At 37.4% G+C, this 20672-nt stretch overlaps 1 protein-coding gene across 4 annotated transcripts in view; it reads left to right on the top strand.

Annotated features, from left to right (window-relative positions):
• Positions 1-20178, top strand: part of PDE7A (phosphodiesterase 7A) — a 38848-nt gene extending 18670 nt beyond the window's left edge. For 3 of the 4 annotated variants that reach the window (XM_087961789.1, XM_026692001.2, XM_026691994.2), the window contains 10 exons: positions 4454-4605; positions 5486-5549; positions 9202-9297; positions 11397-11497; positions 12041-12172; positions 13521-13612; positions 14866-15010; positions 16445-16541; positions 17245-17325; positions 18458-20178. In XM_087961789.1, coding sequence (XP_087817915.1) covers positions 4454-4605; positions 5486-5549; positions 9202-9297; positions 11397-11497; positions 12041-12172; positions 13521-13612; positions 14866-15010; positions 16445-16541; positions 17245-17325; positions 18458-18669 — 1172 coding nt within the window. In that variant the 3' untranslated portion in view covers positions 18670-20178. Of the gene's footprint in view, positions 1-2020; positions 2133-4453; positions 4606-5485; positions 5550-9201; positions 9298-11396; positions 11498-12040; positions 12173-13520; positions 13613-14865; positions 15011-16444; positions 16542-17244; positions 17326-18457 lie in introns of all 4 variants that reach the window. The other variant, XM_087961790.1, reaches the window with a different exon arrangement.
• Positions 20179-20672: the final 494 nt, after the last annotated feature.

Below are 20672 nucleotides of genomic sequence, written 5' to 3'. Positions count from 1 at the left end.
AATCAGTGTTGCTACCTAAGTGGACAGTTTGATTTCACAGAAGTGTGATTGACTTGGAGTTACATTGTGTTGTTTAAGTGTTCCCTTTATTTTTTTGAGCAGTGTATATACCTACATATACATATGCACATACTGTACATATAATCAGAAATTAATCCTGCTAATATTTGTGGGATTTATTCTCATTATGTAATATACAAAATATATACTTTATTTAAGCTTCGTGTGCTTCATGTCAAGATATAATCTGCCATGTCATATTCTTTGTAAAATGTTTCTAAATGTTAAAAAGCCAAAATATTTTAAACTACATTCTATTGTAGTTTAATACTATTATTTGTTTGCTGCAGAGTTGTCCATAAAAATGCTTGAAGAATAGAGTCTTAACCTACTTGAGATTTCTTTTTACAGGTGGACAATTTTTAGTGGAATTCAAATGCCCCTTCTCATCTCTCTATATCGCTTCCATCCTTGAGATTCCCCAATCTTCTGTTACAGATTTTTTGAAATGAAAAGGAATCTGAAAGAGATTGTACATTCATTTGATATTAGCAAGTTTGAAAATTCTCATCAGACCCTTACTTAGCTCTATGATTCTTATGTAGCTAATTTGTAAACCTGGCCATTTGGATGGCCAGCCTGTCTTACTTAGAAATTGACATATAATTCTTAAGTCATAATGTAAAAACTGATACCAATAGCTGAAATGATACTTATAGAATTTAAAGAAAAAATATTATTTTTTTAAGTTGTGTCCAACTTTTCACAACCTCATAGATCAGGGGTGTCAAACTTACGACGACACGTTGTCATCACATGATGTATCGCAACTTTCTCCCCCTTTGCTAACCCAGGGTGGGTGTGGCTAGCATATGATGCATCCGGCCCGCAGCCTGCGAGTTTGATACCCTGTCATAGATCATAGCATGCTAGACCCTCCTGCCCAAATTCAAAAGAAGAAAAGCACACCTATATATGGGTTATACGCTAGTAACTTTGGAAAGTAATGTCACGTTTCTTGTACTTCAAATTCTGGCCAGCTGGTTTGGGTCCTTGGAATAAAATTATACTTTCACTGCTTTTATTCTGCTTTCTTGTTTGCAAATTATTGGACCAGGGGGAATAAAGGGTTGGTGGTGGTTAGATATGGTGTTCATCATAGCACTACTTTTTCTCCTGATAACAGTTCCATGGACATACCAATGTACAGTAAGAACTGCTAAGGTTAAGGAACAAGTATTGAGGAAGGGGAGTCCATATAATGCAGTGCTAAGATGTTGAAACAGGTTTGAGGAAAGCCAGATTTACGACCACCTTCAATCACAAAAACCTACTGTGTGACCCTGGTCCAATGACTTTCTCCCATTGAAGTTATCTCAGGACAAGGATAAAATGGACAGGAATCCTTTCATAAGATGATCCCAAAGCTTGGAAGAAAGATGATACATGCATATATAAATAAATGTACCCAAGTGTGCAGATTTTTCACTTACGAAATATTTATTGTACAGCAATGTTCAAGTACATGTGAATTTTTTAGAACACAGTTTTGTCTGTACGGAGAAATGATTTTCCATTTTCAAAAATATTTTTTTGAGAATTATTAGCTTTTCATGTGGACATCTATTTTTCTCTAGTATTCCTTTTCCTTTTAATTGATATATTTCAACTTGGGTAACACTGCTCTTTTCTGGCTATCATGAACTAACTTTCTTTGAGAAAAATTAGTCAATTTGATCAGAAACACAACCTTGGAAATTCATTATTGTTATTAGTTTGGAAACATGATTTTTTCCCCTTCTCTTCTGTGGATCTTTTAAAAACATGTTCTAGAAAAAAAATATATTCTAAAAGCACAAACTGTCTTTCTCCTTATTCATCTCATGGCTTCTTTAAACAGAGGTGATTTTTTTTTCATTTTTGGGGAAGTATCAGGATTTTTCTTTAAAGTACTATTGGAAAAGGAATGCGAACTAGTGAAGATACCTGTCTTGCTTACAATTAATGTCTTTATTTACAGGATTATGCTTTTGATATCCATGCCACTATACAATGTTTGATGAGTGTATTTATTTTGAGGTGTAGGAGTTTGATATATTGGATGAAAAATACCTCAATTTTTCTTAAGAATGGTAATTTTACATTTATTTTGTATTCACTCCTATTTTGCGTTTCTTTGAAAAAACTGATTGAGTATAATTAAATGTAGTATAGGATAATGCATTAAATCATATTGAATGTGCTTCTGAAATGTGTAGTTATGTCATAGAGTTAAATTATTTAGCAAGAAACTTAATTCAGACAACAGTAGTACAGATATTCCTCATTTAGCAACTGCCTTGTTCAGTGACCATCCGCAGTAACGACTGTGGTGAAAAAGTAACTTAATGACCAATCTTTGCATTTGCAACTGTCACAGGTCTATAAAGGAAAGCTGAAGTAAGATCATAAGTTGCTTTTGATAGCAAAAGGGATGACATCATAAATTTAATAAATTTCATAAGTTTAATTTATTATTTTATTTTATGACTTACTAGTTCCAATTATGGTAGCTAAATGAGAGCTACTTCTACTTTCCCCCGCCTCCCAAAGTTTTATGTACGAAGCCACCATTTAACATTTTGTTCAGACAACAAGAATATTATGACTTTGTGGATGGCTAGTTCCTAAAAATGTTGAAGGATCCAAAAAATGGCCCAATTTCTCATGCAGACATGATATTCTTCCGATTAAAATCGGAATTCTGATTTTTTTGGAAATCCCCCCCTTCCCCCCCTCTTCTCCTCCTTCCCCTCCCCTCGGAGGCCCCCTGAGTCAGGAGTTGCTACCGCCAGCGCGGCTCCAGTCCCACGTTGCCTTGGGAAGGGAAAGGCAAAAAGGAAGAGCCGCGGCGGCGCTTTGCAACAGCAGCAGCGGCACCGGAGGCTCAGGCGCAGCAGCTCCTGGTTTTGCCTTTCCCTTCCCAAGGCAACGCGGGACTGGAGTCGCGCGGAGCCGTGCCGGTGGTAGCAACTCCTGACAGCCCCAGCCGGACACCTGAGCGGAGCCTGGGCGGTGCGAGCGGAGGCCGCTGAGCGGCAGGAAAAGGGAGCTGGGCAGCCACGGACCATCCATCTCTCCGTGCAACACGCCACCGTCCGGCCCTGGCGAGGGAAAGTGGGTGCTCCCCGGGCGGTGGCCTCGGCCCCGCCCCCAGGGAAGCGGCTGCCCAGCTCTGGAGCTGATCCACACGTGACCGGCTGGAAAGGAAGGGTGTGTAGCGTTGGTGTTGTGTGTGCGATTTCTTGGCTCGCGGCGCGGGGTCTCTTTTGGCTGGCCCCGATTTTTTTTTCATTGGGGAATATCATGCCTGCTCATGTTGTTTGAAAAACACAATCATAATTTGGGTATTATGACTTTTATGTTGCAAAAGTATGGAAACAGGCTTAGTAATATCTGAAAATAAGAGTTTAAAGATCTTAATAGCTAGATACTCTTTATTTCATTAGTATCAGGAATGTTTTTGTGTTAGAGACTGCAGTGGCTCATAAATAAATATAGGAATATAAATAGAAAAGGCAAGATGTACATTTTAGAAATAAGGGTTTTCTGTGGCTGAATCTTTTTGCACACAATAAAACTGCCAGATTACACAGGATTATACATAGGTTTTATTGTGTGAATTCTAAACTGTTAAGGTTGTTGGCTGAGTATGTTGTTAATGTTTGTTATTGTGTGGCCAAGCTCAAGGTTATTTTCAAAACCTAGCCTGAACCATTGTTCTTATAAGGTTTAGGATTAGCCCACTCACAGTAATTAAATAGCAACTAAAAGTCTTGGAATGTATTCATTCACTACCTAATAATTAGAAGGCCTGATGTATCAAATAATGAATTCAGCTTCATAGACGTGAAGTAGATTTCAAACAATAAATTGGGTTTTATACAACTTTCTATTGCTTTGTCCTGTTTGGGATTTAAATGCTGCACCTTAAAATCCATCAAATAAAATTTGCTCATGAAAGACATGTTCTTGACACTTGCCAATTAGACTGGGAATTAAAGGCTGCTTACATTAGTTCTTTCCTAAAAGTCTGATCCATATGTACTTTGAAGGACTGGCAAGGGAATGCCGAAGAAGAGAAAATTGCCTTTTCCAAAAAGATATAAATAGGAGGTTGTTTTACAGTCAAACCCTAAGTATACAGCATTAATCTATATTGTGTTTTTAAATTTTTTAAATAAATGAGCTGACAGAATTGAAGTAGTTAAGTTCAGATGAGAACTTTCAATCCACCAGTTCTCATCAGTTCCAGTCAGTCTGATCAGGGGTCAGCAATTATGAAAATTAACATCTTTGGGGTGGTGGTATATGTTTGACTCTTCTTCCATAAATATTGTCCTTACAGATTCAGCTTTTGAAGTTTTAAGAAAGGATTTTATAACTTAAATCTTACTATTTCCTTCCCATCTAGCAAATTCTGAGTTTGAAGTTTCCGTGTCTGCAAGAAATATCCGAAGGTTACTGAGTTTCCAGCGGTACTTGAGATCTTCCCGTTTCTTCCGGGGTATTACTCTTCCAAATTCTTCAAACATTTTAGATGATGATTACAACGGACAAGCAAAGGTTTGTTTTTGCAGCTATCTTGTAACTTTGCTCTAAAAGAAATAGTAACTTTTATTAGGTGTTCAAGTAAATAAATAATTTTTATTAACAGTTGATAATGTATATGTTCCAGACTTGTAGAAGTGAAATTTCTGTTTATCTTTTCCCTCTGCAATTTGCCAGTTCTCATCAATGTAGATAATATACATTGTATTTTTAAAAAAATCTATAATTAAAAACAAATAATCATAACTAAAACACTGAAAGTCAGGACTAACAAGAAGTCAGTGTAATAACATATGCATAATGCATAAACTTAGGAGAAAGCTGTCTAGTAAGCCATGTTTAAATATTTTCCTGAAGACCAGCAAGGATCGCTAGCCTGATTGCTGTCAGGATATTCCAAAGCACAGCCAATGCAACAGAGAAGCAACACCTTCCTCTAACAGTTGTGCCAAAAAAAGTATCAACATAGAAATAGATCTAACTAGGTGGCACGTGGAAAGCAGCGGGCAAAAGTTTTGTCCAAAGAAAGGTTCAGATGAGTCTGCTTTATTTTAGAAATAGTTAATCATTTTAATCTTGATCTACTTAGGTATTCCACCCCCCCCCCCCAAAAAAAAGATGTTCTGCTTCTATGAGAGGAAACTGTTAATGCAAGAAGGCAGTTGCATCCCAGCTGATCCATTAGTGGAGAACATGATTCCTTCTAGAATTTTTCAAGTCAAAACAATGATGTGGTCTCAGACCAGGCATATTGTTGCTTTTCTCTTCTGACTACTATTCCTTTCAGAATCTGTATAGATTTATAAAATTGCAGCAAGGGTGATTCAGATATATAGCATTTAGAAAGAAGTGGTTTTTATTCCCAAATAAAATGTTGCTTTCTTTTGCTTTTCAGTGTATGCTAGAAAAAGTTGGGAACTGGAATTTTGATATCTTCCTTTTTGACAGGCTAACAAATGGTAAGATTTCATTTGTTACTTTGAAGATACTCCTTTAAAAACTGAGCAATTGCTGTATGTGTATATAAACTCATTTAAATTGTTGGGCTACCAAAATAGATTGACTAATATTTTACTTCTTTCAGATATGAAATCTGGTAACCTGGTAATTAGTTGAGTATTAGACTTATAGAGTTGGAAGTAAGTTTTGTCTTTAAACTTATGTTGGCATTTCTCGGTTTACATGCAGGGTTATAATAAGGGAACGTGCACACATGATTGTCTCCATGTCCCTGTGTGGGACAAGCTGTTGAAAATGTGTTCATATGCATAATGAGAAAATGCTAAGGGAGTTTAAAAGCTTATTCAGTTAAACATTTCTAAAACAATTTATAGACTATTAAGTTAAAGGGAGGTTTAGACTCTAGAGAGTGTTGTTCATAGCTCCAGTTATGCTTTAGCCTTATGAGTAGAGGAATATCTCTGTAGGGATTATATGGTAAGAAGTTTGTGGCTCAAGAGACTTGAAACAGCCAGTTCCTTCACTTTTTAAAATTCTGATCTCGTACTTTTTAAGGCAATCATGTATTAAGGACCTGTGGAGAATGTGGTAATGCAGGAAGTTAAACTTGCATTCAGGTTTACATAACTACTTTGCATAAATACATTGTTTGCTTTATGCAGGGTGTTCTGTATCAGTGATTTTCAAAGTTGGCAATTTTAAGATGTGTAGACTTCAAATTGCCATTGACTAAAGTAATCAACCAGTAATTCAGCCAATAAACAAATTGGGATGGGTGAGTTCTGAAAAAATGGTTGGAACAGATAATTTCAGAATGGTAGCAAATATGTGTAGGAGATTGCCTGTTTTGTGGTAAACTCTTAACTCTATTGAGAGAGAAATCAGATACAACTTCCAATTTTATCCTTGAAGGTAATTCTCAACTTACACATGTTTAGTTAGTCCTTTTTGTACTTGAGAAAGTAGGGAAGAATATTTTTCTGTTAAATTTTTGTTTCAATATTTCCTAGTTTTTATTTTGCTAGATCGATAAGAGTCTCACATCAAGTTAACTGCTAACTCATCTGGTTCAGTGACCCAAACTATCATTTAAAGGTAGTCCTTGATGTACAACCATTCATTTAGTTACAATGGCACTGAAAAATGTGATCTTTTCCACACAACTGTTGCAGCATTCCCACAATCACGTGATCAAAATTTAGATGCCTGGCAACTGGCATGTATTTGTAACGACTGCAGTGTCCTGGGGTTATACCTTTTGAGACTTTCTGACAAGCAAAGTCATTGGGGAAGCCTGATTCATTTAGCAACTGTGTTACAGGTAGTCCTTGACTTACGACCACAATTGAGCCCAAAATTTCTATTGCTAAGTGAAACATTTATTAAGTGAGTTTTGCTTCATTTCCTTCTTGCTACAATTGTTAATTGAACCACTACTGCAGTTGTTAATTTAGTAACCTGGTTGATAAGTGAATTTGGCTTCCCTGTTGACTTGGCTTGTCAGAAGATCCCAAAAGAGGATCACGTAACCCTAGGACAACGGTCATAAATATGAACTAGTTGCCAAGCATCTGAATTTTGATCACCTGACTATGGGGATGCTGCAAAGGTTGTAAGTGTAAAAAACGGTAATCTTTTTCAGTGTCGTTGTAACTTCAAATGGTCACTAAATGAAACTGTTGTAAGTTGAAAGGCCTTGTGACCAATATGCAGTTATGGCCATTGCAGTGTCCTGCAGCCTCCAAGTTTCAAAACCGGCTTCCAATAGCAGAATTAATGGTGATTGTAGAAGTGAAATTGAAAATTGTGGTCGCATGATTATTGTCACGGTGAGTCACGCAATTAGATTTTTCATCTAGCAACTGCAGCACATAGCAACAAAGTTGCCTGTCCCAATTATGGTTGGTAAAGAAGGACTATCTGTAAAGGCATTGTTGAAAATTAATGGATTAATTTTATAATACAGGGTGATAGATTTCTGAATCACTTGATGACATGAAAGCACTAAAAATTAGAAGTTTAATTAAAACATTGAGAACTATATTCTAGTTACAGATACAAAGAAGAAATACCGTGTTTCTCCAACAATACGGCCTCCACCAATAGGAAGACCCAGCATGTTTTCTAGGCATAAAATCAAATTAAGCCCCTCCCCCAAATTTAGGCCTAGTTTAAAACATGCAAAATAGGGGGAAGGGTGGGGGACTTGCCATTTGGAGTGCCGTTGGAGCTACCACCGCCATTTGAGTGCCCTTGGAGCTGCTGCCGCCGTTTGGAGCTGCCTCTGCCGTTTGGAGCCGCCGCCGCCATTTGGAGCTGCCTCTGCCATTTGGAGCCGCCGCCGTTTGGAGCTGCCTCTGCCGTTTGGAGCTGCTGCCGCCGTTTGGAGCCGCCGCCGCCGTTTGAAGCTGCCGCTTCCGCGTTTGGAGCACTACCGCTGTTTGGAGCACCACCGCCACTCCAAACACGGCGGCAGCTCCAAACACGGAAGCAGCAGCTCCAAACGTGACGGCGGCACTCCAAACGGCGCCGCGGCTCCAACGGCAGAGGCAGCTCCAAACACGAAGCGGAGCCACCGCCGCCATTTGGAGCTGCCGCCGCTGTTTGGAGTACCATTGGAGCTGCCTCTGCCGTTTGGAGCTGCCTCTGCCGTTTGGAGCTGCCGCTCGCGTTTGGAGCACTACCGCCTGTTTGGAGCACCACCGCCACTCCAAACACGGCGGCAGCTCCAACGCGGAAGTGGCAGCTCCAAACGACGGCGGCAGCTCCAACGGCGGCGGTGGCTCCGCTTCCGTGTTTGGAGCTGCCTCTGCCGCTTGGAGCCGCCGGCGCCGTTTGGAGTGCCGCCGTCACGTTTGGAGCTGCTGCTTCCGTGTTTGAGCTGCCGCCGTGTTTGGAGTGGCGGTGGTGCTCCAAACAGCGATAGTGCTCCAAACGCCGAAGCGGCAGCTTCAAACGGCGGCGGTGGCTCCAAACGGCGGCAGCAGCTCCAAACGGCAGAGGCAGCTCCAAACGGCAGAGGCAGCTCCAATGGTACTCCAAACAGTGGCGGCAGCTCAAATGGCGGCGGTGGCTCGCTTCGTGTTTGGAGCTGCCTCTGCCGTTTGGAGCGCCGCCGCCGTTTGGAGTGCCGCCGTCACGTTTGGAGCTGCCGCTTCCGTGTTTGGAGTGGCGGTGGTGCTTCAAACAGCGGTAGTGCTCCAAACGCGAAGCGGCAGCTTCAAACGGCGGCGACGGCTCCAAACGGCAGAGGCAGCTCCAAACGGCAGAGGCAGCTCCAACGGCGGCAGCAGCTCCAACGGCACTCCAAACGGCAGTGGAATGGGCAGAAGGGAAAGCAACAGAGGCAGGTGCCAAAGGTCTTGGGTCTGCAGCAAAGGTGTTTGGGGGAGTAGGGAGCCTCTGCGCCGCCATGATCGCCCCTTAGGAGCAGCTGGTGGCGAGGCTGACCCGCGGGGGCTCTAGATGAGGATGAAAGGGGGAAATTATTACCCCCGAAAAGACGGCCTCAGCCGCTTTTTGGCTCAAAAAAATAAGGCCCGGCCTTATTATGTGAGAAACACGGTATATATGTTATGTATGATAGAATTATTTAAACAGACTTGTCTACTTCCTATTAAACATGGTTTTTTTGTGTATGTGTATTTTTAGGAAACAGTTTGGTCACTTTAACCTTTCACCTGTTTAATCTTCATGGACTTACAGAATACTTCCAACTAGATACAATGAAGCTGCGCAGATTTTTAGGTAAAAACTTACTAAGTTCAAGCATTCCCATTAAATCTTTTCTTTAAATGCATTTCACTAATTTGCAGCAATTCTTTTTAATAAATTGAGAAAACTATATTATGGATTGATAATACTTCATGAATATTGTCCAACGTGAGAAAAAAATACCTATAAAATAAGGAAACTCAACAAAAAAATGAGATAATTCTGTAGTCCTGGGTATTTTTATATAGTGATTTCCTAGATGTGTGGCAATATATTTGGCAGATTTTACAGGTAAACTCATCCTTATGAAGATTAAAAAAATGATTTTTTTAAAAAAGTAGTAGTTTGCAAACTATTACTGAGGAATTGGAAGGCAGAATGTATACCTTGTCTTTAGTGGTTATTAATAATGCGGCCAAGTAGATTACCTCTCTTCTGCCTTAACTGCAGAGCAATTCAAATTACTGCAGGTACATTAAGGGTGGGTGACTGGCATTTTCCAGTACTGTAATACTGAAGTTGAAGTGATTAGAAAAACAGTAACACCCACAACTTAAGAAATCTGGATGTTTTGCAGCAGTTGTGCTACATAGTTCAAAATGAAACACTTTATCAGAAAGGCCTTTGTGCTAATGTTGCAATTAAATCTGCATATAAATGTATGTTGCATTCTCTGGTAATTTAGTCACTGAAAAAATGCAGGATTATACAAGTCAAATAAATTAGGTAACTTATTGTAATGACCCAGAGTGTAACACAAACATAACAAAATCCAAAACGTAAATAAATGTCCTTTAATGCCTCCAACTTGGCCCCATTGTTCAATAATTCTCAGTTGGAGATAAAACATACTCAAAAATAGTCTTCAAAAGGAAACAATATAGTCAGAATTTAATGAGCAAATAGAGGTTAAAATAAAAACCAAACAAACTACAATGATGAAATTTCCACAACGGAACAGGAGAAGTATTTACCAAATTCAAGGAGATAACGAGGCACAGTCTGTTGGAAGGACGCCAACCAAGATAACCTCAAACCAAAATAAAACACGCTTTGTTTCCAGCGTTTGCTAGAACGCAGGTCCAAACTCTTATGCAGTTCTCACCTGCAGCCCATGAAGAGGATCAAGGCCCTCTCCTCCTGAGTAGACCACGTCTCTCCCTTATCCTCTCCTCCCCATGTGCCCTAGGATGGATAGGGGATGGGCCTGGGTCCTCCTCTGACTGCTCAGCTGGCCTCTGCCCTTCCCCAGCCTCCTCCACAACCTCCTGAGCCACACTTCCACTCCCTGTAGGTTGTTCCTCCTCTCCCTCAGAGTCAGTCTCCACCAGGGGCATGACACTTATTAAGGCAAAAACTTCCTTGAGGTAGATACTGTACTTGGTGATTACATGAAACATTTGCAGCAATATGGAAACAGCTATTTTTTACAGTCTTCTGGGATATAACTTGTCTTTATGAATGCATTGAGATTTCCTGGTAATCTCTTGTCTGAAGATTTCCATGGCTCATTGTACTTTAATTTTTAAATCAGATTTTGGTTAGCTACCAAGTATAGCAAAACAATACATTCTTGATTATAACAAGTTAAAAAGATGTTTGAGGTATTTATTGTCAATGTGCATCCCCTGAATGTAAAAATATTTTTCTCTAACACTCCTCCCCCCCTCCCCCAAAACCCCCCAAAATACAATCCTAATGAAATGTTATGTGATTCATAACTTGCTGTAAGGAGAAAAACATGCTTGCTTTTATGGGCATAAAGTCAACGGGAGCATTTCCAATAATCGATCTTCATTTTATCTTAAGTATTATCATTTTAGATTGATACTGGCAATGCTTTTCTATATTTTCTACATTTAATATGCCGGGCAATTTTCTGATTTTTTCCCCAATTTGAATTTTTAAAATGAATAGAAATCTTATTTTCTAGACATGAAAAGCACGTTTAGAAATCTCTGAATGTTTTAAAGGTTGCCGCCTTCATTTGAATTTTTGTGGTAAATCATTGTTGAAGTTTATCACATTTTATATTATATTTTAATTGATATGAATCAAGAATGGAAGGGAATATTTTGGGGTTACGTCTTTCCCCTTTTCCTCCACACATTAATACTTACTTTCATTTGTAGTAATGGTTCAAGAAGATTATCACAGCCACAACCCATACCACAATGCAGTTCATGCTGCTGATGTGACTCAGGCCATGCACTGTTATTTAAACGAACCCAAGGTAAAAGAAAAACCAGTCCTGTCATTAATAATTTTCATGCATTTATAACAAAATTGCTATTACAAAAAAAATTGAGGAGTAGTGACATTAATGACATTAAGCAAAGGTAATATAGAATGTAATTGTTTTTTTAAGAGCTTGTTTTATGCCAGAGATTCTTTTTTGATACAATTTCCTACAGATATATTGAGTATACTGGTTGGAGTTTCTGGAGTTATAGCTCAGTACAAATTGAGAGGGATCCAGTTGGGGAAAGTTCTTGTAATACTTTTGAAACTTATAAGAATGTCGAAATCAGGATTGTATCAATTATGGGAGATTGCATATTTGTAAAGAAAAAACTAACAATACTCCTTATTGTTTCAATATTGCTAGCCGTACAATTAAAAAAAACAACAACCAAAGAATTCTATGGACTAACTAAAATGTAATCAACATGAGAAATAACTTGATGCCATGGTGAAACTCCGTTGGAAATGCTAGCTACATTTTTGGGAAGTATTAGTAATAGATATTCATATGGTCATAATTTATATATTACAGCTTTTCCAATCTCTAACTCCATGGGATATTCTGCTCAGTTTAATTGCAGCTGCCACTCATGATTTGGATCATCCAGGTGTTAACCAGCCTTTTCTTATTAAAACAAACCATTATTTAGCAACTTTATACAAGGTAAGTAGAAGATGTCCTTTAATGGGATCTGACTAGCAGTGATTGATCAGGAAAAGAATCTTGATATCATATAGTACAGAGCTTGAGGAAAATGTCAAATCAGCAGGCAGTTGCTATTAAAAAAAGGCAGTCCCTGTTTGGAATTATTAGGAAAGGAGCTGAAAATAGAACTGTGGATATAATGCAACCCTTAAAAATTAAGGTTGCACTTGTTTTGTATAACTTTGATTATTGCATCTTATGAGGCAGTTTATTGTATAGTTTTAATCACTGTATCTTAAGAAAAAATGCAAAAAAGAACAACCAAAATAATTAATGTTAGTGTAGCCCAGTGCAAGGAAAAATTATAGCAACTGGGCTGTTCAGCTTAGAATATAAAGAATAAGGGGAGATATTATAAAAATTACATAAAATTATCATGGCATAGTTAACATGAAGAGAAAGGACATTTTCTCATTCAATGATAGCAGCCCAGACTATCTACTGAAACTGAATACAGGTAGATTGGACTGACATAAGGAGTTTGTGACATTTGGGCAGTTTTAAAAGGAACCTGGATAGATTTATGGAGAAACAATATTGTCAGTAGCTATTAATATTGATGAATATTTATTACTCTTGAATCAAGGGCAGCTTGTCTTACTGGCTATTGGGAGGTGAGAGGGGAGAAGGTGTGTCGCACACAGTCTAGGGTTGGTGATAAAGAATGTTGAAGTGAACTTACGAATTGATCTAATAACCTTTTTATGTTCTATTCAAAAGTATTAAAGTGTTTAATAAAAGAAAGGAACATATGATACACATTTTTTAAAAGAAATGATCATTTCTGTGGAAAAATTTTTTTTTGAAAATCCAAATACAAAAAAAAAAATGCCTAAAAGTTCCAGCACAAGGTGATAGTAGCAGATATATAATCAGTTTGGATACTTTTAAAAAATCCCTACTTAAATAGTTTTCATCATTATTCAAAAGTGAACAGAGAAGACATTTTGGTAATCCTAAACTTTGCATGACAAGATCTCTCGCATCTGAACAGTTGCCTGCCTTTTCAGCTGTAAGCAAGACCAGGAAAGCGTGTTTACACTGGAACAAAGCATGCTCTGGTTCTCATCTGGGCTATAAGGGAAATGCTATTCTTCAAGTTCAAAATCAACTGAATCTGCGTATTGGTGAAGCCAATAAAGAGAAGTCAGGAAAGGAATGTGTAGTTGATAAAAGTGGCTGATTTATTCAGGAAATTAATAGGATTGTGTTCTGTTTGTTAAAAATCTGTATAATATGTTCATTGTTATATGTAGTTCAGCATTCAAATAATATATAATATTAATAATCTTTTATTTAATTTCAGAATACCTCAGTATTAGAAAATCACCACTGGCGATCTGCAGTGGGGTTATTGAGAGAGTCTGGATTATTTGCACATATGTCACTAGAAAGCAGGTATTTATCAGATTTCCCCAAACCCATAATTTTTACAGAATGGAGAATACATTACAGAATAAAAGATTTAAAACAGATAAAATAATGATAAAAGGTAGTTGTATTTTTCTAAAATGCATTATAATTCTGAATGCAATTTTACGTTCCCATAAATAAAGCTAAATGCAGGTGGTTTTCACAATGATTACTCATTCAGAGAACATTCAAATTTGCATTGAACTAATGGTACTTAGGACTGATGTCTCAAAAGTTCCAACTGTCACAGCAATCCTCTAGTCTCATGATTGCAATCCAGCTGCGCAGCAACTCGCTCGCAAATACAGTGTCCCGTGATCACGTGACTGACATTTGTGACTTTCGGGGCTTGCTTTGCACAAGCAGAATAAATGGAGAAATTGGCATGAGGTTACAAATGCTTAACAATCATGTGGGATATGCTTGTCAGTGGCAACCGAAAGTGCTGGAACTGCTGTTGCTAAATGGTTTGATCATGTCACACTTGAAACAGCAATTCCAGTCCCAATTGTTGTTGTTAACTGAGGACTATCTGTAAGAAAAATGAATGAACCATAATTCTTGATTCATGGTACTTTCATCTATACTGTGATCATTTTTAATGATGTAGAAAGTTATAATCCAGATACCTTAGATGATTTGGATTAACTTTCCCAAACAGCATACTTTCCCAAACACCTGGAAGGCACCTATAGACAGAATTTATTGATCTATAGAATACAATCAGAAAAATGAACAACACAAAACTGACTCCCAATGAAAGAAGCAACCAAAGCATACATGTCATGTAGCAAAATTTTGCTACTTTAGAGAAATAAATTTATCTTGATTATTTAACAAACAGTACAGATAAAGCTGTAAGAGTGCCCTGGAAATTTAAATAAAAGAGGGGTAATCAACTGGTGGCATATGTTCCTGTAGAACTGGCAATATAGAAGAACCTGGGCTGTGGTTTCTGTGGCACCCATATCACAATGGTAGTATCTGGTTTCATACGTGTTTTCCTGTATTTTTCTTCAAGGACAATGGTGGGGGGGGGGGGGCAGAGGGTGGGGTGGGAGGTCTGGAATACACCTAAAGATCCAAGTTACATATTTGAATTACTAAATTTAAATTCTACGTTTTCCAAACATTGCAAATGTATAATCAGTGTTGAGCTGAATATTGTGTAATGATTCATGTTTACATTTACCTACTAATTATTGCTTTGCATTTCTTCTTATTATTTCCAATTTTAGGCAGCTGATGGAAAGCCAAATAGGGGCATTGATTCTCGCCACTGATATTAGTCGTCAGAATGAATATCTATCCCTGTTTCGTACCCATTTGGACAAAGAAGACTTATGCTTATTAGAGGAAGATCATCGGCATCTTGTCCTTCAGGTAACTTGCATGAATCTTAAGTGGAAAAGAAATTATGGTAAACAGTATCCTTGTAATATATGGTTTGAAAAAGTCCTAGTTCTTTACTTATAGTTTTTATAAAAATATAGTTTGTTGAGTCTGAAAGTTAAGGTCTCCTATTTGTTCCTTTTGCAAATGTAATACAACAATATATGTTTTCCTATTCTGGCAGGACCATTTGATAGAAACGGATATCTCCTCAGTTTTTTAAATGTTCAAAAAACAGCAAGAATCTGTATTTTTCAAAACAAAAAACATTGCTATATATTTTTTTAAAAAAAGGTTTTAACCTTTAACCTTTTTTTATCAGCTCTTGTAGGAACAAACCAATGTCTTTTCAGTTTTAATGATTTAGCTTTGATTCAACAGGGAAGCAATTACGTAGAATCTGAAATCTTGCCACAGTTTCTGTTCTGAATTTAATGTGTATTGCTACAGAATTGATTTGACTTGACATTTTTGAACTTGTAAAGGCAAAATAGTGTAGTTATAAGTTAATAGGCAAGATGACTTTTTTTCTTTCAAATATAATTATTACATTGTTGCCATCTGACATTTCAGGTAAGAAAATCCAATCAGGTTGGTTTCAAAAACGAAGTCTTAAAACGGGACAATATTTAAAATACCTTTAAGGATTGCTATGTTTTATCAAAATAATAAACTGTAATTTATTATCAGAAGTACTGAAGGTTAATTGAACTGTACTAATGAATGATAATCACTTTCATTTATACTCATGTTTTTTTCTCCCACCTGTTTTCCTTCTAGCCTGTATGACTGGCATTTCTTCCCATAATAATTTCTTCCTTTAGTTTGTTAATTTATCTTTGGTTCATTTTATCTCATTCTCTCTCAGAAATTATGTGCTATTAAAATAATGGATCACCGTGTTCTGTTTTAATTACAGAAAGTCTCTATTCCACTGTTTCTTATATCCATTTTTATTGCAAATAGAATTTCATAGAATTTTATGGAAGGATAGTATTATATTAGTTCTCCACAAAGTATAATATACATATAAAGTCACCCTGATGCTTAATTAATAATAATTAAAAAGATAATTATTTAAAACTTGCTGTTAGACTACTTGTTTTAAAATAGTAAGAATTATGAATATTTCAATAACATTTCAGTGTACCATTGATACACTAATTTCTGTCTTTCATCTTGAATGGATTTCCTTCTCGTGCATATTTGCCATACTCCAGTGTAATTAAATTCAAACTGATAAATTTAGTGGTACATCTCAATTAACTCTATGTGGCCTACAGCTCTCATTACTCATTATCATTTACTTTGTCAGCTTTAACTTTTACTATTATCTTGATTTTGGGATATTACATGGTAACTGTATGTTTAAACATGAATGCTAAGACAAACTAAAACTAAATAATGTATTTATTTGTTTGCTAGATGGCATTGAAATGTGCTGATATTTGTAATCCCTGTCGGACCTGGGAGCTAAGCAAACAGTGGAGTGAAAAAGTAACCGAAGAATTTTTTAATCAAGGCAAGTAGTGAGAAGTGAAGAGTTATTACCATAGATTGTGAAACACTGATGGCTGTGGTGATTGCAAAGCAACCTGAGCTATTTGCAAGAGTTTCTATGGAGTTGGAATGGCTTCATTAAATTACTGTTGCTGGCATACTATTTTTTCTAGATCTATTTTTTGATTTATTGTTTGGTTATCTCCCATCAGGTTGTTTTCATTCCCGGCGACCATGTGTATAGCTTTACTCCATGATGATGTATCCCTAATCCAGGGGTGTCAAACTTGTGGCCTGCGGGCCGGATGCGTCACGCGCTCACGCCCACCCATTTTAGTGAAGGGGAAAAAAGTTATGCAAGTTTGACACTTCTGCCCTAATCTGTTCTTTCAAGTCTCCCAATGATGCACTCACTGTCATTGTAACTGAAAATAACCCCCTTGCTGCTTGTGGCACCCCCCTCCCCCAAATTACATTAGGCAGTATGAGGTGTTCATGCATGTGACTGGAGAGTGTTGTTTTCTGTTTTCATGGGCATTTTTTTTAAAGTAAATTGTAAAAGTTTATTTTAAGAGTGCACACAGCAGTATCTATGTACCCTTCTCTAAACACTGATAAATCCCACAGCTAATTTTTATTAAGAATGGGTCTGGGGGTTTTGGAGGTGGGGGGCATATTTTCTGATATTGTGGATAATAGATGATTAAAACAAGATTCTGTTATAGGAGACATTGAGAAAAAATATTGCTTAGGTGTGAGTCCGCTATGTGATCGACAGACAGAAACCGTTGCCAACATCCAGATTGGTAATTACTGATTTATGTGGAAAATTGTCATAATTTTTATGAATATATAATATGGAGCTAGAAATGAATAATTTAAAATGTCTTTGGCCAATTACAAGTTTTTTTCTTTTATTGCAGTGTATTAATGTTGCTTGAATTATGCTCATTGACTTTAAAGTTTCTGGGTTCATGAAACAGGATTTCTTTTATCTATCCCTTATAATTTGCCTGAAATACTGTTAAATTGCTTTTTGAAATGAGCTTAAAATTTCAGTCTAATTTTGATTAAACCAATTTCCTTGTTAATATTTACATTTGTGTTTTGGAAAAGAAATATTTTTATTTAAAATGTTCTTCCTAATATAAAATAGAAATAAAGATAATGGATAAAAAGGAGGGGAAGGAAAGTAGGAGAAGGGAAAAGAAATGTTTTGATAGGTTTGCATGCTCCATTCTGAACTTCATGGTTTAAATTAATCATGTGTGTTGGTGCCCAAATTCAACATACTGTGATACATACTGCTGTTGTATTTAGATTCTAGCCATAAATTGGAAACTCCTTTCTAGTTACATAGTTGGAGAATGACTGTAATTTGCAATTAATATTGTCTGTCTCCATCTTAAAAACAGACTGTCCACAAAGATAAACTCAATAAATCAAATCCAAAACTTACCTGATGCAGCATCCTGTTTCTATAGTGGTCAGCTGGGTCCCTGGGAAGGGCCATTGGCGGAGCAGGAATGCCATATCACCCTCCTGCTCGAGTACTTCAGCAGCAACTGCTGCTTGGGATCATAATGCCTTTGATCTTGTCCTAGATCTTTGGGAAGCGCCATATCAAGGCTCTGTTTTAGTCTAAATATTGGGTGCACCTATTGGTCTGAGTGTTTGTAATCTGTGCCCAGTTTGTACAATTTGTCATATTGTAAAGTAAAACTAAATTCATAGAAAGAATGATAAAACTGTTTCTCAAGGACTATATTGTTATATTTACAAATTATTTTATTCACTGTATACATTTCCTATGCTCAGTAATATGCAGATGCTGTACAGTATAATAAAACCATGAAATATTGAAATATTCTTAAAATGTACAGAGTTGTGGGGTAGGATTTTTTGATGTTTAAATTATAACTTATTTTTTCTTTCTAGGTTTCATGACCTATTTGGTGGAACCATTATTTGCAGAATGGGCTCGTTTTTCAAACACCAAGCTGTCGCAAACTATGCTTGGCCACATGGGACTGAATAAAGCTAGTTGGAAAGGTATTCAGAGAGAACAATCTAGCAGCGGTGATGATACTGATCCTGCATGTGAGGAAACAGACTCTGATGTAGTACCTCAGGAACACAGATTATCCTGACCTCAGGATCTGCTTAACAAACTGCTATTGCTTGGTACCTACAGACCAGCGTTGGAGGATAAATTCTGCCAAGGTTTCAGTGTAAACAATGTCAGCATTATTTATTTCCAATTGTTTCCTTTGAGAAATCATTTGAAAATGGTTTTCAGTTACAAGACCTGAATACAGAGCAATATGCATATGCCTCGGTTGGCTTCTGCATGAAACCTTGATTATGCAACCCTGAGAAGAATATAAGTCTTGACTGAGAAAGTTCAAGATTTGTTATGTGCCACATCATTTGGTTTTTTAAAAGGTTTGACATAAGACCTTCAAAACTGCCACATGACATGGATGATTCTTTTCCTGGAATTTAGCAGGACTCCATTCAATCCTTGTCCGAAATGTGGAGTGCCCATACTTGGCTGCCTTGGGCAAGAACTGATGTTTACACAGACTTGGAAACTGTAGATTCAAAAATAACCTTTTTGCATGGCTGTGAACGAACCACTGATTTTTTTTTTTTAAATTATCAAATCTGAAACTGCAGCTCATTTTTCTCTTAGTAAGAGAAGTCCCGCCGTGGGTTACAAACTTGGTTGTGTATTGGGAATTGAACATTTAACATAAAGCACAGCCATGTTTTACTCCAGAGTATGGGAATGCAATATAGCAAGCAGAAATACTTCTGAATTTTGGGAAGGGAGGTGGGATGGAGGAGAGGAAGATCTTCAAATTATGTTAAGATTCTATGGTGAAAACATTTGCATGTTGTTTTTGCTATTGTACACTTGAACTGCACATGCAACAAAAAAGGTGGAATGACTACCAGAAACAGCTCAGGGTATTGCCAGTCTGAAATAAAGTGGGATGGAAAGCATGTCCTTCATAACAAGGGTACAAAATGCCCCTTACGCTGCAGTGTGTGTGTGTGTGTGTGAGAGGGGGGGGGAGAGGATGAGTGAATGAGTTTTTGGTGGGATTGGGAAAAAAGGGAAAATGGAAAGGACTCAAAAGGCATTTTTTAATTTATTCTTTTTAGAATGTGATATTTTCATGAGCAGCCACGGGGGAAGGGGAACTGATAGGTTGTTACAGCTGCCTTAAACTATGCACAAAGCTAAGTGACCAAATTTTGTTGATTGAAAAAGTGCATTGTTTACTTATTCCCTCCCTCTATTGAAATGTTACCCATCCTGGGTTTTTTTGATGTGAAAAGGAGAAATGTTTTTAAGGACAAATTTTAAGGACTAATTTTTAATCTTCAAGCATTCCTTTTTTTGTAAGTTTTAAGTTTTAAGTACTGTAAGCACAAATGTAATCTATTTTGAGAAACTGGTGCTTTAATTTTGTTCATTTGTATTTTCCTTGTTTTTACTGTAAAGACTGTTTTGTTCTGTTTACAATTTGCAACAGCCATTTTTGGGAGAGAGCTTCAGTGTAAAGCCATTTCTTAAAGGCTTTGCCATCCTCATGTTAATGTGCCTGTTGCTGTTAATCTTTGATTAATAATAAAAACTTTTCACATTATCTGGAGTCTAGTTTGAAAGGTGGAGAAACAGTCAAGATCACGTTAATCAGAGAACTTTTCTTAGTTGCTTTGGACTCTATAAGGGCTTCTTTTGTGGTCGTTTTCTTTGTGGTGCCTATGCAGCAGATATACAGCACTTAAACCAAACTGTTCCAAAGTCACGGAAAATCTTTAGTGGGAAGCATATCCTAGGGCCCAAATTCCTGGGTGTGGGTTCAGTTATTTCCTCAGTCTCTTTTCAACTACAGAACCAGCGCCAGGAGCCTTTTATTTTAAACTCAGGTGCACGGTAGGTGTTTCAAGGTAGGAATATGAGAGGGGAAGATCTAGGGTCTAGGCCATCATTAGGCATGGAAGCTCACTAGGAGATTTTGGGACAGTCACTCTTCATCAGCCCAAACTTCCTCAAAGGATTGCTGTTATGGGAAACTAAGAAATCTTGTATTGCAACAAGGTAATCCTATTAAAAAAAAAACTTACCAGTGGTTTGCTT

This window comes from Notechis scutatus, chromosome 3, assembly GCF_049901735.1.
Source record: "Notechis scutatus isolate UNSWTSFEM ecotype Mainland chromosome 3, rNotScu1.2, whole genome shotgun sequence".
Classification (NCBI taxonomy): domain Eukaryota; kingdom Metazoa; phylum Chordata; class Lepidosauria; order Squamata; family Elapidae; genus Notechis; species Notechis scutatus.
This window is presented reverse-complemented; position numbering and strand designations above follow the sequence as displayed.